General features: G+C 42.8%; 1 protein-coding gene across 4 annotated transcripts in view; it reads left to right on the forward strand.

Annotated features, from left to right (window-relative positions):
• The window catches only part of VPS13C (vacuolar protein sorting 13 homolog C), a 247,933-nt gene that overhangs the window by 208,825 nt on the left and 22,107 nt on the right, over positions 1-17,001 (forward strand). For all 4 annotated transcript variants that reach the window (XM_066592326.1, XM_066592327.1, XM_066592328.1 and 1 more), the window contains exons 69-76: positions 2,161-2,230; positions 3,195-3,306; positions 10,965-11,078; positions 14,299-14,438; positions 15,841-15,922; positions 16,082-16,195; positions 16,420-16,495; positions 16,726-16,889. In XM_066592326.1, coding sequence (XP_066448423.1) covers positions 2,161-2,230; positions 3,195-3,306; positions 10,965-11,078; positions 14,299-14,438; positions 15,841-15,922; positions 16,082-16,195; positions 16,420-16,495; positions 16,726-16,889 — 872 coding nt within the window. The remainder of the gene's footprint in view (positions 1-2,160; positions 2,231-3,194; positions 3,307-10,964; positions 11,079-14,298; positions 14,439-15,840; positions 15,923-16,081; positions 16,196-16,419; positions 16,496-16,725; positions 16,890-17,001) is intronic.

The raw sequence follows: 17,001 nt of genomic DNA on the forward strand, positions 1-17,001 counted from the left end.
TATTGCCTATGCCTATGATTGCTGTATAAGCAATAAGGCGTGGCAGAGCAGTAGCTCTGCCATGCCTTATGACAGCGATCATCAGGGCAGTGGTTAAAGTCCCTCAGAGGGACACAAACAGTGTAAAAAAAAAAAAAAACAAAGATTAAATAAATGAATTAAAAAAATGTAAAAAAAGAGTAAAAAAACCATTTTTTATGCTTTTTTTTTTTTTTTTTTTTCTCAGATTAGCATAAAAAAAGGTAAAAAAAAACCAAACCCCACATATTTGGTATTGTCGCGTCCGTAACGACGCGTACAATAAGTTGCACATGCTTTTGACTGTGCACGGAAAAAAAACGCTAAAAAACTGAGGCAAAATGCTACTTTTTAGCATTTTGCCTCACTAAAAATGCAATAAGTGATCAAAAAAGCCGTATGTACCCCAAAATGGTACCAATAAAAACTACAGCTTGTTTCGCAAAAAATAAGCCCTCATAGAGCTCTGTACATCAAAAAATAATAAAGTTACAGGACTTTGAATGCAGCGATTTAGAATAGAAAAAAGATTTCCCAAAAAAGTGCAGAAAAGTGGTAAAACCTTAAAAAAAAATGTAATAATTTTGGTATCGTTGTAACCGTACCGGTCCGCAGAAAAAATGGAATGTTTCATTTATGCTGCATGATTAACGCTGTAAAAAATAATAAATAAATAAATCTATGGCAGAATTGACGCGTTTTCTCTCCCTGCTATCATAAAAAAAAAAGTTTTACAATATAGTCTATGTACCCAAAAGTGGCACCGATAAAAACCACAGTTCGCCACGCAAAAAACAAGCCCTCATACAGCTGCATCGACGGAAAAATAAAAAAGTTATGACTTTTGATGAACGGAGAAGAAAATCCGCCAAAACTTGTTGCGTCCTTAAGCCCAAAATAGGCCATGTCATGAAGGGGTTAATTTATACATATGTTTGCCTTGTTTACCAAGGCACTACAGACTGAAAGACTGAAATCTTAGCAAATCCCGAGTGAACTGACGGACTCCTCCCCTAGCCTATTCCACTGTTGTGACTATGCATTCACTGCCCTTCCACTGAGCTATTACAGAGGGGATAGTGCATGAGATCAAGAGGACAGAAAGCAGTGAAAGCTATTACAGAGAGTTGTAATTTACTCTGGGTGAATAACTGCTTTTATCAGCAGTGAGGGGAACGATCAGCAGCTAATCAAAGAAAGTATTGAGAGATAGCTGTGGAGTATTGAGTGGGTGTGGTTATACTACACAGCCTCTGGGTGCCTTCACACTTTCAATCGCGATATCGCTGTTTTTTTAATAAAAATATTAATAGGACTTTTTAATGTTAAAAACGCATCGCACAAACATTGCAGTTGACATTCACATTAAAAAGCAACGATATCTCGATCGCAAGTGTGAAGGTACCCTCTGAAAGAGGATTGGGAAAGGGGAGCTGAGCTTGTGCATTTTGATGAGAGCAGCTGATCAGTGCTGGGAAGGCCCTTTAACCAGAAACTTAAATGTAGGAGAGCTTGTTCACAAAGTATGAGACTTACTAAATGCATGAGAAGAAAAACTCAATGCGAAAAACAAATGCAGAGTCTTTTTCTGAAAGGACTTGGTAAGATAAGTGTGCATTGATTTTTCATGCAGAAAGGTTTCCTTAGCCTTCAAATAAAAAAAGCCTGCATACTCAAAGTTAAAATATAGAATATTAAGGCAGAAAAATAATTTTACATCTTTAGGCAATGTCGCAATATAGCGCCGCATGTGTTAAACACATGTTATAGCGCTTGACAGCATTTTTTAACGCACCCCATCACTGTGATGGGTTAAGAGGCACGTTAAAAAGTGCGAAAATAGAACGAACAGTGCTCAAAAATCATGGTGTTAGAAACGTCGCATTCAAGCGCTGGTCTGCGAGGCTCCATTGAAGTCATTGGCGGGGTTGTACTGGGGTTAGCACAGCGCTCAGGACACTGCGCTAAGCATGCTAAAAAAAAAAAAGGCGGGGAGTGGCCTTAGGTAAGACTTTTCTAGTTTTTCAGTGAGGAGTGGGTACTCAACAATATATTCCTCCAGTCTAGTATGCAGGGCAGAAAACAAAATGTTAAGCCATTTTGTTTAACTAATGCATATTCTAACCCTGTTTGTCTTGGCAGAACCAAAGCCATTCATAGATATCAGCATCATCACAAGATTCAATGAATTTAGCAAAGTCATGCAATTTAAGTAAGTACATAATTTGGAAAATGTGTTAAGTGGATTTAAACGCTTTCACTGCCATGGAAGTATGAACTATGTCATGGCTTTAAATGCTTGTCTCGGTCAGAATATAAAGGCTAAAACTTAGATCTTGGCGTTATATTAAAATCTGGAATCTTAGCGTTTAAATTGTAGCAATATTCTTATTGCAACATTTGGGCTGCAAAATTTGCTTGGAGTCCTAGAGCAGTATGAAAAGTTTTACTACGGTATTCTGCCTGTTTCCAAGGAAAGGTGTAAGGGGGAAGCTGCAAGTGATATTAAGAAGACAGATCACAGCCTGTTCAGCCTCCAGTGACCCTGGCAGGGGATACGGGAACTTTACTTTGTTACCACTTCTAACCAATCAGGAAATATATGTGCCCTCTGGTTGTCATTTAGGGGGTCGTTTTTATTTTCACTAAAGAGTTAGGAGAGTAGTTACATCTAATCATTTCCTGCACCTAATCAGGACATTCCGCTGACTTTTTGTCTCAGTTGTTTATTGGAATCTGGATCATGGAGATTTTTGGTCTATTTAGTTCTCATGAATATGTTCTTCTATATAGACATGGGATTCTGTACATCCTGAACTTTTAATGTTAGAGTTGTACACCTCTGTTTTTGTTTGGGCAAACAATTGACTGCAAACATAGATTTTTATGAATGTTGTACAAAATGTTACATTTGCATGAAGGCACCCATGATTCTAAAGTGCTGGATTGTATTTTTGCAATGTGCGAGGTGTCTGCTTTAGGAAAGTATAGGAGTAGGGAGATATAATGTGATTTTTTTTTTTCTTAATTTAGTTTTTTTAATGGGTTTTATTTGGGTTTGTCAAATGTGTAATAATTGTCCTATTAAACAGTTAAACTGCAAATTTTATTTCAGTGCATGTGTAAGCTAATCCATGAGTTTCCTGCTTTGTTTGGTTCACACTGTTTTTGTATAGGTACTTCATGGTTCTGATCCAGTGTATGGCTCTAAAGATTGACCAGGGCTTCCTTGCAGCAATCATCGGGTTGTTCACCCCTTCCAGCCTTCCAGAAGTTGAGAAACAACGTGTAAGTGATCACAATGTAATATAGCATTTCATGGAAGCAAGAAACCTAGTGTGAACAGAGCAAGCCATGTCTGCAAATACAACATTATAGTCCTAAAATTTAGTCTTTGCATCTGTTCACACTAGCACTGTGGGCTTTATATCTGACGAACTCTAAGGCTGTAACGGATGTGTTTGTCACTGGATACAAATGGACATTGATTGACCTGTTGACTTTATTGTGCTCTATAGAGGACCTGTCTTTTTTACTGCAAGAATTGTTAGGCTTATTCGTTTTCTGGAAGACCGTCAATAAATCTGTGCAGGGTACATTAAAGGGGTAGTCCGTTTACCAAGCCACATTGCCCCTATAACTCCAACTATGTTAACCCCTTAACGACCAGCCCATAGTGTTTTTACGTCCTGCCCAAGTGGGCTTTATTCTCTGAGGACGTAAAAACATGCGTCCTGCAGAGAATAAAGCCCCGTGGGCTCTGGACGTGACAGCTCCATGCTGTCAGTGCCCGCAGGTAGCCGACAGCATGGAGCTGTCATCCTGGGCTGCGGGCAGTCCCCCTCGACATTGCGATCGGCGCTATCCAATGGAGTAAATAAAAGTGCTTGAAAAGTAAAAGATTCAGCTGCCCTGATGGATCGGATCCATCAGGGCAGCTGAAAATACTCACCCAGGTTCCCCGATGTCTGCCGCGGAGAAAGGGTCCTCCGGGACCCGGCGCGGCTCTTCTGCGCATGCGCGCCAGACGAATGACGTCACACGCGTGCGCAGAAGATGGGAACCCCGGGGAGTTTTAAATCTCCTGGTTCCCGGCTCCTGAAGGTAGCCGGGAACCAGGAGATGTCCCCGGGGACTGCGGCGAGCGGTCCCCGGACCCATGATCGCCGCTATCCAGTGGATAGCGGCGATCGTGAAAAAGTTTTTAAAAAGTAAAAATCAGCTTAATTTCACCTCCCCTCATGGATCCGATCCATGAGGGGAGGTGAAAATACTCACCCCCGGTCCTCAGCGGCGTCCCGGTCTTCCGGGACCTGAGTCCCCTTCTGCGCATGCGCGCCCGATGATTGACATCGGGCGCGTGCACAGAGGGGCTCAGGACCCGGAAAATTTAAAATTCCTCTGCCCCTGACTGCCATGTGTACCCAGGAGCAGAGGGATGTCCCTGCAGAGATGATCACTGTTATCTAATGGATAGCAGTGATCATTTAAAGTAAAAAAAGTGTAAAAAAGTTTTTTTTAAAAGTTTTAAAAAAAAGTTTAAAACGCTTACATTTCATCTCCCCTCACGGATCATATCCGTGAGGGAGGATGAAATTACGTACCTAAGGCCCCCGGATTTATCCGCGGACCTTACCACAGCTTCTGCGCATGCGGCCATCGCCAAAGCGGCAGACGCATGCGCAAAAGCCGTGGATTGCCAGGATAACTTAAAATCTCCCTGCTCTTGGCTACAGAACTTAGCCGAGAGCCTGGAGATTTCACGGGGGGCCGCGGTGAGCGGTTCCTGATCACGTGTTCGCCGTTATCCATTGGATAACAGCGGTCACGTAAAAGTTTAAAAAAAAAAAAGTTAGTTTCATCTCCCCTCACCGATGCGATTGGTGAGAGGAGATGAAAGTTTTTACCGGAGGCCTCCGTATTTGCACCCCGGCGCGATCTTCCTCCGTGAACTTTCCCGGATTCTGCACATGCGACCGCCGGCAAATCACCGGACACATGCGCAGGAGTCGGGGAGCCCAGGAAACTTAAAATCTCCTTGCTCTCAGTGACCAACGGTCGCCGAGAGCCTGGAGCAGTGACTGGTGGCCTCCTTGAGCGGTCCCCGGTCACGTGATAAAAAGGTTAGCGATCTACCTTAGGTCGGTCTCACATGACCGGATACGAATTACGGATTCCGCATGCGTTTGATTAGCGGTAATACGTAGACCAATCGCATTGGATTACACAATTCCGCTCACATTAGTGGGTTGGAATTGTGTAATCCACTCACAGAAAAGAGAACGCAGCAGATTCTATTTTACCGCGGATTTCCGCAACATAGAGCCCATTGTGCTCCATGGTCGCAGATATGCCCGCAGCCCATACGCAACTACGTTGTATACGGGCTGCGGGTACCCGTGTCATCGCTAAGCGACGGTGCGGAAAATACAAACAAAAAAAAAGTACTGCGCATGACCGCCTGTGTGAGTAGGCAGTTATGCGCAGTACATTACGCAGCGGTACGCAGGGTCACAGCCGGGCTTTTAGGAAGTCAATTTTTTTTCCGTATAAGTGGGCAATGGGGCCTTGAATTTATTCAGTTGTACCCTGAAATCCAGCGGGCATTCCCTCCATTATGGGCCTAGCCACGTGTCCTGTAAGTAGTTTAGGGCCACAATGGGTATGTTTCTGAACACGGGACAAACGGGGGGTATCCATTTTGGGGTGACCGTCTTCATTCCTATGTGTGCTGTACAAAAAAACAGTTTTTAAATTGACAAAATTGCCAAAAAATGAAAATCGTAATTTTTTCCTTCTGCTTTGCTTAGATTCAGTCAAATACTGTGGGGTCAAAATACGCAGTACACCCCTAGATGAATTCGTTAAGGGGTCTAGTTTTCAAAATGGGGTCATTTGTGGGGGTTCTCTATTGTTTTGTCCGCTCAATGTCTCTACAAGTGGGCAATGGGGCCTGGAATTTATTCCGTTGTGCCCTGAAATCCAACGGGTGCTCCTTCCATTATAGGCCTAGCCATGTTTCCTTTAAGAAGATTAGGGCCACAATGGGTATATTTCTGAACATGGGACGAACGGGGGTACCCATTTTGGGGTGAACGTCTTCATTCCTATGTACAATGTACAAAAAAACCAGTTTTTAAATTGACAAAATTGACAAAAAAATGAAAATCGTATTTTTTTCCTTCTGCTTGGCTTAGATTCATTCAAAAACTGTGAAGTCAAAAAAGTCATCGTACCCCTAGATAAATTCGTTAAGGGGTCTACTTTTCAAAATGGGGTCACTTGTGGGGGTTCTCCATCGTTTTGGTCACTCAATAACTCTACAAGTGTGCAATAGGGCCTAAATCTCCTGCAAGCAAAATTTCTGTTCCGAAAGCCACCGGTTGCTTCTTTCATTTTGGGCCCCATTGTGCATATAGACGTAATACTAGGGCCACAATGGGTATGTTTCTGAGCACGGGACAAACAGGGGTATCCATTCTGGGGTGTAAATCCTCATTTTCATGTGTACTATAGAAAAAAGTCCTGTCTTTAAAATGACATATTTGCAAAAATATGAAATTTTAGTTTTTCTCTTCTAAATTGCATTGACTCCTGAAAAACAACTGTGGGGTTAAAATACTCATGACACCCCTCAGTGAATACGTTAAGGGGTGTAGTTTTTAAAATGGGATCACTTGTGGGGGTATCTATCATTTTGACTCCTATGAGCCTTTGTAATCTTGGCTTGATGTAGGAAAACAAAGTGTTCCTCAAAATGCTGAAAAGGAATGTTAAATTTGTACGTTTCCTAAATGGTTAAAAAAACATGACCGTTTTTCCAATGTGCGCCAAAAATAAAGTAAACGGATAGAAATATTTATCTTAGCAAAAATTTCTATATTATGTTTGCACATATTTGAGATATTGCAGTTGGAAATGTGAAAAAATGACGATTTTTTAAAAATGTTTCCCAATTTTGACGCTTTTAATAAATAAACACAAATTCTATCGGTCTTTTTTTTTTCCGCCTAAATAAAGTACAACATGTGGCGAAAAAACAATGTCAGAATCGCTTGGATATGCAAAACCTTTCTGGTGTTTTTCCATGCTAAAGTGACACGTGTCAGATTGCAAAATTTGGCCTGGTCATTAAGTCGCAAACAGGCTTGGTCACTAAGGGGTTAATAAAATAAGAAAAAGCACATAGGAGCAATAAACGACGAGCCAGAAGTGAAAGAATTTTCATTCGGCACCCCGCGAGCTTCAAAGTATTATCGGAAATCGCCACAGTTTGAATGAAAATACACTGACTTTTCCTAAATGTTCATATATCTTGAATGGATAGGCCTGAATTTTATTGAAATGCAAATCCACCTATTAAGAAATCTGAGCAGTGTAAACTACTAGGGCTTAATTACATGGGCGAGAAAATCACATGAGTTCTGTGTGTTTGCGTGACACACAGAACATGTGTGACGTATTAACACATTGTTTTCAATGGGTTAATTTACACAGGTGTTTTTGCTCATTATTTTCTATGGGAAGCCAACAATTTAATAGCACTCGCATGTGATTTTACGATGCTTTCAATTTTTTCCTATTGAAATTCCCGTGAAAATCGCATGCACCACGATGCGGTGTTCTCTCAGAAACATGCTACACTCACATAACAATTATGGGTTAAAGAGTGCAACATTGGTCTGAGTTTTCAGACTGATATTGTACTCGCCTGTGAGAACCAGTGTTAAAATGTTTTATACACTCATTGTAAGAAGACAAAAAATGAAGCACCTAGAGGAAGTTGTCTGAATCTAATTAAACTTTCTATGTGTGATTCTAACATTGATATAAAAAATAATTACAATATTAGAGGTAAAGGATAATTTATTGTGGGAAAACTGACCTTTCGAATGGAGACTCTATTACCCTGTTGGGACACCTTGGATGCAAGATGTGATAAGGGCAGGCATGGAGACATACAGTATCCTGCTGCATATCCGTCCAAATTTGCTATAACTGAGCCTCTAGATCATGCAAACTCGCAGGCTGTCAAAGTTGGCGTCCCAAATGGTCCCATACATTTCCTGTTGGTGATAAAACTCGAGACCGGGTAGGCTCAGAAGTGTAGCAATGTTGTGGAAGCTCTTGTGACCCCCTTGCTGTGTGCGGCTGAGAATTATCCTGCTGAAAAATGCTTCTTGGAAGCCGCCAGGAAAGGCAACACATGTGGTTGCTGGATGTCCTGAACATATAGCTGAGCTGTCATTGTCCCTCGTACCACTACTAGGGGTGACCGACTGTCATATAAGATGGCCCCCCGGACCATCCCGCCAGCAGTGGGGGCAGTGTTCTACTCCACAACAAAGGCAGGATTAAAGGGGTTGTCTCGCGGCAGCAAGTGGGGTTATACACTTCTGTATGGCCATATTAATGCACTTTGTAATATACATCGTGCATTAATTATGAGCCATACAGAAGTTATTCACTTACCTGCTCCGTTGCTAGCGTCCTCGTCTCCATGGTTCCGTCTAAATTCGCTGGCAGCTTGCTTTTTTAGACGCGCTTGCGCAGTCTGGTCTCCTTTCAGCACGAGCCGCTTCAGTGTGCTCGCCGCTACAGCTCTTCTGCGCATGCGCAGACGAGCTGTCACTGCTCGGGAGCGCGCTGGAGCGGCCATTCTGTACCATCCTCTGTTAGAGGAAGGTGCAGAGCCGCCCAGCCGAGAAGCCGTCCAGCAGCCCAGCCGAGAAGCCGCCCAGCCGTCCAGCTAAGTGATGGGCTGGGGGGGGCTGCCGCTGGGCCGGGGGGGGGGGGGCGGCTGTCGCTGGGCCGGGGGGGGCGCGCCGTCGCTGGGCCGGGGGGGGGGGGCGCGCCGGTTACCTGCTGCCTGGCGGTGGGTGACTGCGTGCCGTGGTCGGCCGTGTTGAATCCAGGGGTCCGGTCGGCGGCTGTGGGGCGTCTGGTTGTCAGGGAGACACAGCTGGTAGCGTCTCGGGAGCGCACACGTCGGGCTACAGCAAGCGAAGGGAAAAGAGCTGGCGGCCATCTTGGGAAAATTTTTATAAGTTGCTGAAACGCTGGAACTGTAAGTAGAAACCAGCTAGAAAAGTCATTTACAGGGGTAATTAGTAATGTATGCTTAATTAGGGGGACTGGGCAAAAAAAAAATTCACTGCTTCCTCGAGACATCTCCTTTAAAGCACTCACCCCCAGGTTGAACAGAGCAGGCAGTGCCGAAACTAAACCTGGATTCGTTGCTGAAGACTACCCGCTTCAACTTTGTAGTAGTTCAGTTTGGTTATTTACGACACAACTGCAAACTTGAGTCGACAGTGGATGTCAAAGGCAGTACACATAATAAGCTCTAAGAGACCAAATGTTCTTCAGCTAAGTGCCTGAAAATGATTCAGGCAGTCTCAGGGACCTGTAACAATGGTGCCACCTGTCACTGGATGAAACATTTGGAGCTTCTCGTGCTTGTCGGATGTTCAGACTATCTTCTCTACCGGTGCTCTGTTGATGGTGTCCTGAGCCTTGTTACCTTGTGTGCATGGCCTCACGCCCCCTACTAGTCCCAACACTACTTAACAGTCCGGTCAGAACAGCCCAGGTGATGGGCAGTTCATTGATACCACCATCCAAATTCTCACATTCCAATAATGCGCTCCTCTCTTAAACTGTTAACTGGGCATAATGTCTTTTGATTGCATCATAGAGGCGTCCAGTGGTCGTCAAGCTCTACACAAGTTGAAAAAGAGGTCCACTACATGCTGGTAGCCTTTTTATGGGCCAAGGGTGGAACTACTTAAAGGGCCTCAAATGACAACGTTCATCTAATCATACCACAACTCTAATAATTTGCATAAGACAACTCTTAGGTGCTTTTATTTATTTTTTGACAGCATATTTTCACAGCTTATACTTAGCAGCAGTATGCATTTCTAAACACTCAGTAGACTGTCTCAAATAAAATCCCTTTTAATATGAGAGCCAATCGTTGCAGATCCATCACGATTTTGTGGATGAATGATGTTCACAGCCTGCTTCAACTGCTTTAGGGAGACATGTAGTTTTAGATGCAGTCATTCGACTTTCCAGTCTTACCCACTGAGTAGGTTCTGATCAGGGAACCCTTCCCCATGACCTCCATAAGGAAATATGTAAAGGGAACCTGTCACCACTGGTCAAGTGTGCCGTTCTGCACTTTAAAAAAGATGAAAGTGAACAGATACCTAGTCAAATGGCAACAGTTTGCATCTTTTGGTCTCTATTTGAATGGTTTCAGTCAGGGTTTGGGGTTTTGTTTGAGCATGGTTATCAGATGCTGAAAAGGAACCCTGAGATAAAAGGGCTCAGTGGAATCCTAAACACAATCTAAATCTAGCCTTAGGGTGCTTGCACATGGACGGATTTGCATTGTGGAATCCGGAGCGGGTGTTCGCCTCTGGATTCCGCAGCAAATACTGCCCCTAGCATGCAATGGAAAAGTGATTTTTCATGCACACGAGTGGAAACCAATTGCTGTTTCTGCTCGTGGATGAAGAAGCACAGCATGCTCCATTTTAGTGGAAAGGTAGCGGACTCTGCTTTATCGCTGGGCGATGATGTAAGAAAGGCAAGAGTTAATAAAAACTACTGTGCATGTCAGACGTCTCACCGTGCGGACCATCTGTAGTACAGAGAAGAGAAAAAGAAAGCTGGTACACTGCTGCCAAGGCTGGATTTCTCCCTGGGATTTCGCATGTGCAAACCGACCCACTTGTGTGTGTGCTTGCGGCCTTAATATTAGTGGCCAATGCTATTTTGGTAAGAGGTCATGCCTTTTCTATAATTATATACTATTTTATATTTAGCTACAATTATATAGATTCAATAAAGTGGTGACCTACAAACTTTGTGACATTTGGATAAAAGATTAAATGTGCTTTTTTTATTTTTTTTTATTTTCTATTTTTCAAATGCAGACAAAGCTAATCCAGAACGATACAGATGCTCTAAACACAGAGCTGATGGAATCTTCATTGACCGATATCACCACCTTGAGCTTTTTTGAACACTTCCACATATCTCCTGTGAAGGTAGCTTTCTGAATTTTTTTGTTACTTTTTTTGTACAAAAGAAAATTGGTGTTTACTGTTGGCCGGCATTAATGGATATTTTCAGACTGTGTCAAGTAGTGTCTGCCGGGTTCAGAGTAATCTTGACAGCTCCAAGGTGGAACTTAATACAGAGCAACAAGAAGTGCCAGCATATTCTGATTTAAAAAGAAAAAAATCTCTTTTTTTATGTTAAAATCATGTAAGGTCCAGTTATGTTGTAGATGTATGTACATAGATATTCAATAGCAATGAAAACGTAATAATTTCTGCTCTATGTACATGTCAAAGATAAACTGGGCTAAATCTTATAACTATTCAGGATCGGATGGAGAATCCAAAGTGGCCCTGTGTTGTAGGTGGGACAGAACTGGCAGCAAGAGGGCAAATACAATTAGGCATGGGTCAGCAAATGGCCAGCCATAGCCTCTTTGATATTGGGAGGGAAGAAGCATATGCGGTGTGCATGGCTCACCATAGCAAATTTTTGACGAAGCAGAAAACATTTTAGACTTGGATGTATACTTGATGTCACCTATGTTTTAATCGGTTAAGCCTCCGTGATGTAAATGAACGTCATAGACTGGCTTCTCTTAAGCCTCTATGAAGGACATTTAGTTCATGGGTCGTGCGCCATATGATCACGGTAAGAGCCCTGTTGTTGACAGTCGAGCTCTGATTATGTTGGCCAGGATCAGAAAATGCTCTGATCCCTGTCATTTAGCTTTCCTAGATGCTACAAGCAATAGTAAGCACGGCAGCTAGGTGGTTTGACAGAGGGAGGGGGGCTCATTCTGATCCCACTTGCCTTCCCCACAAATGCAGTCACGGGTAACAATGGCAGCCAGAGGCGTAGGAAAGGCCTGCAGGCATGTCATAGCTTTATGTCTATTAGGATGAGCCTTCAGCACAACGTATCTGTTATGCAGTTTTAGACACACAGAGAATAATCCTTTGATATACTGAATACACAAAGCATTATAAAAGTGATCAAACTAACATTGTGACATTCCTCATGATCACAATTTTCCAGCTATGTGGCCATGTTTTCCAAACCTCTACATAACCTTCTATCCATGGTACCACATCCAGTAATGATGCTCCCCTAGGACTCCATTAACCCGTTTAGTACCAGCCACTGTATATATACAGCGGCTGGTCCTGGGCTTAGAGGACCGCCGATAGAGCACTGTCGTATTTTTACTAAGTCTCCTGCCTCTGCAATCAGTCAGAGGCAGGAACGTGTTATAAGCTGTTAGTGACAGCTGATAACCCGGAGCAGAAGGCAGGAGGGGTTTTTAACCCTTGCTGCCTTCTGCTTCCCCGATATACAATGCTCAATGAGCACTGTATGGGCAAAGTGAAAGTAAGAAGTACTTTCACTACAGGAGCCTCGGGGGGGGGGGGGGGGGTGGAGGGGGGGGTCATGTGACCCCCCCGGGATTCCCTGCTATGCAGAGCTGGAGGGTTAGACAGGGGTTGCTTTCCCCTATATCTAGGGCTCCCATGGACACTCTAGCAATAGTGGAAAAGTGTCAAAGTTAAAAAAAAATAAAAAAAAAAAAAATAAGTGAATGTCCCCCAGAGGTCTTATATGACGTCATGGGGGACATAGATAGTAAAAAACACAATTACATACAGAAGTAAGACAAAATAACACAATAAAACAACAATACATACATAAGAAAGAAAATAACACAAAGCAGACGCCAACAAAAACCGTCGCCGTATGCGCCCTGTAAACCAAAACCATACATACTATATATCAAAACGTCCGAAATAAATAGAGGAACCCATTCCCATACTTTATTTTAGTGTAAATATAAAAGTAATTTTTTAAAAAACTATAAATGTTAAAAAAATCATTTATTTTTAGCATTTTACCCCCCAATAAAACTAAAAAACGGAAAAAAAGGCAATGAAAAAGATATTAAAAAAATAGTCCTATATGTCACAGAAAAAAAAAAACACTGCAAAAATAATTTTGGTAGCTAAAGGAAAAAAAATGGAGCAGTAAAACCGCCACATGGGTAAAATCCCTAAAGTGTCTGGTCCTTAAGGTACAAAACAACCTGGTCCTTAAGGGGTTAAATAAAAATGCCAGTCATGGACTTCATTAAAAGGGTTTTCTGCTACTGTCTTATTAATGACCTTTCCTTAGGTTTGGTCATCAATAGTTGATTGGCTGGGTGTGCCACTTGGGATCCACACTGATCAGCTGATTGAAGAGGCCATGGCGCACTCAACCCTGTGAGATTAGAATCCGAAATGAAAGCTGCGTTGTGCTTGGTTGCTATGGGCAACTAAAGCAGTTTTTCTTTTAGGCAGTTAAATCTCCCCCAAAGTTGTTATGTGTTTTGTTTTTTTTGGTTTTTTTTTTAACCTCTGTTTTATATTACTGTGGTGCAATGATGATGTTTAAATAGTATTTCCTCTTAAATAAATAAATAAATAAAAATCGGTCCTTAGGCCGGCTTCCCACGGCCGTGACGGGCTCCGCCGCGGAGCCCGTCACGGCGCCTCCCCAGAGACCCCAATACTTAACTCCAGATCTGGCGTCTTCCATTCCGCATGACGCTTTGGTGCGCATGCGCAATAGAGCGCGTGACTTGCCGCAGCGTCATGTGACGTGCCGTCCGCGTCATATGACACGCCCACGGCGTCACATGACACGCCGGCCGCGTCGGGCGGGGAAGCAGTTTCACGCTATCTTCCGCTGTGCTACAGCGGAAGATAGCGTGACGGACGGCTTCCATTGACTGCAATGGAAGCCGTCCGCGCTTACACCTGCGGCAAATAGAGCATGCCGCGGGTGAGGTCAGGTGATTTCACGGTGCGGAATTCCGCACCGTGGGCATTGAGCTATTAGGTTCAATAGAACCGAATAGCTGCGGGCAACGCGGCGGAAATCCGTCCGTGGGAAGGAGCCCTTAAAATGTATTGTTTTGTCCAGATTTTAATTATTTTATTTCCTATTGGAGCAGGTATTGAAAAAGCCGGGTGATAACTAAATGGTTACCGATCAACTTTTACAGGAGTTATCACCCAGTTTCTAAGACCCCTGACTGGTAAATTTGCCCAGTTGTCCGGAAACCTGTGTTTGAAGAAAAATGATATTGTTACCTGTGAAGATCTTACATTGGTTTATTTTTACCATTGTTTTTCTTTGTTTGCTTTGTCCAATTCTTGAATTTTTTTATAGTTACATTTGAGCCTTTCGCTGGGATCTGGAGGGGAACAGTCAAACAAAGAGGAACATGATATTGTTGCCATCAGTTCAATCAACCTCCTGTTGAAAAGCATTGGAGCCACTCTTACTGATGTGGATGATCTAATTTTCAAGTAAATTTCCATTTTGTTAATCACAGTCAGGTGGGGGTCACATAGAAAAAGTAGTACAAATAACAAGGATGCCCAAAGACAGTGTTGGTGAACTGCATGGCCAAGAGCCGTGTGCTGAAGCAGTGAATGCTTTTAATGGAAGTTGTGGTTTTTGACAGTGCTGCTTGTACAGGTCCGGCAAGTGATTTCAGTGCGCTTCACCTGTACAAGGCGCATAGCTGCAAACGGCATTGTAAAACCACAGCAATTCACTGTAAAACGGAGTGAAGTTTACCCTATGCAGTACACTAAAGCAATGTTGAGATGTTGGGGAGATTTACTACTGAAAATTAACAGGTTATCAGAATACTGTCTTTCTGCATGATTTCTGCCTTATTTATGATGGAAGGGTCTAAAAGTGGGTGTAGTTTTATGGGAAGGGGTGTGTCTTCACATGAGGAGGGGGTATGGCTTAAATGTAATCTCATGCACTGAAAACTGTGTAAAAGTAAGTCAACTTATGTGCAATATAAATGTAGACTAGCCAGTCAAATGATGAGCCAGACTGATTATCTAGCAAAGTCCCTCTGATAAATCTGGTGCATTTTAAGACTGATTAGTCTAAATGATAGACGACATGGCAGATTTACTAATGTTGTCCATTTGCACGTTAACATCTGAATAGTTGCTAGGAATAAATCCACTTTTATTCACTTTCTAAATGTGAGACGTCAAAACTACTGAGACTCTGCTTTAAGGCCTCATGTCCACGGGCAAAATAAGAATTAAAATCCGCAGCGGATCACCCGCATGCGGATCCGCATCCCATAGGGATGCATTGACCACCCGCGGGTAGATAAATACCCGCGGATGGTCAATAAAAGTGAATTTAAAAAAAATGGAGCATGAAAAAATCCGGACCATGCTCCATTTCAGACCAAAATCAGAATATACTCACCTGCTCTGGATCTTCCCTTCTTCGCAGCTTCATCTTCTCTCCGTCGCGGCCGTAACTTTTTTTCTTCAGGCCGGTGCATGCGCGCGGCACGCAACCGACGTGCCGTGCACATCCGCCGGGCCGAAGAAAGAACATCCGGCCGCGACGGAGAGAAGATGAAGCTGCGACGAAGGGAAGATCTGGAGCGTGCGAGAGGTGAGTTAATTCTTATTTTCAGCGCTCATGTCCGCGGGGCAGGAGGGACCCGCTACGGATTCTCCATGGAGAATCCGTAGCAGGCCTGATTTTCCCCGTGGACATGAGGCCTTAATGTTTTTTTTGTGCTTCAAAACTGGTAGCTGCGAATGGGAAAAATGGTGTAACATTTCCTATAATGTATGACACTACAACAGCATGTAATCAACTGGATTAATGGTTTACATATATTGTATGCTGCAAACGTCTCTCTTCTTGTTTTGCCCACAGGCTGGCTTGTTTTGAAGTAAAGTATAAGTTCTACAAACGAGATCAACTTATGAAACTTGTTGTCAGACACTACAGCGAACAGGTGACATTAACTGTCAAAATTCATTGTATTGTGTACATTTAGATGTTCTCTCGCTCATATTTAATTTACATATTAAATGGTATGTAGAACTGCTTAATGCTTTGTATTTTGGTCACACTTTCTCATCCACTGACAGTTCTGGTATTTGTTTTATTGCAGTTCTTGAAGCAGCTCTATGTCCTCGTCTTAGGGCTGGATGTCTTGGGAAACCCCTTTGGCCTAATAAGAGGACTATCAGAAGGAGTGGAGGCTTTCTTCTATGAACCCTTCCAAGTGAGTTTAAAATAGATTTTCTGTTCTGGATATTGTTATATATTCTGATTTATATTAATGGCAAATTAGTTAAACTCTGTATTGCTTAACTTTTTATTTAGTTTTATGATTCTATAAGGAAAAATGTCATTGCCAGTTGCTCTTTGTTTGTGTTTGAAATCTAAGTGAATAGTGAGCATAATATGCAGGCATCTTCAGCTCTAAAATTGGTGTACATTCTGCAGGGTGCAGTGCAGGGACCCGAGGAGTTTGCAGAGGGCTTGGTCATTGGTGTGAGGAGCCTCCTTGGGCATACAGTAGGTGAGTTACACTTTGTCTTTTAGAGGAGGTATGGTCATAATATAAGAATCCATTATTACATTGCCTTTTCTATGGTATGAGCACTCATACTGTATATTAAGGAATCTGTTTATGAATAGTAATGGATATTGGTTCAGGTTTGCTTTTCTATTGGAATATGTATTAAAAGCTTTTCAGGGGATTTTTCAGTGCAGTCCACTTCATTGAATAAACCCAATGTTTCTATACAGGGGGAGCAGCTGGAGTTGTCTCACGTATCACTGGGTCTGTGGGGAAAGGATTGGCTGCCATCACCATGGATAAAGAGTATCAGCAAAAGAGGAGAGAAGAAATGGGCAGGCAACCAAAGGATTTTGGAGATAGCCTGGCCAAGGGAGGAAAAGGATTGTTACGGGTGAGTATTATGGGAGAAATTACTATTTACCAAACTTTAAATATGAGCTGTGGAAGCCATATCTGGCTATCCTTTTTGTTGCAGAGAAGATGTAGCAATAAATACCAATCGT

Source organism: Eleutherodactylus coqui, chromosome 2 (assembly GCF_035609145.1).
Source record: "Eleutherodactylus coqui strain aEleCoq1 chromosome 2, aEleCoq1.hap1, whole genome shotgun sequence".
Lineage (NCBI taxonomy): Eukaryota > Metazoa > Chordata > Amphibia > Anura > Eleutherodactylidae > Eleutherodactylus > Eleutherodactylus coqui.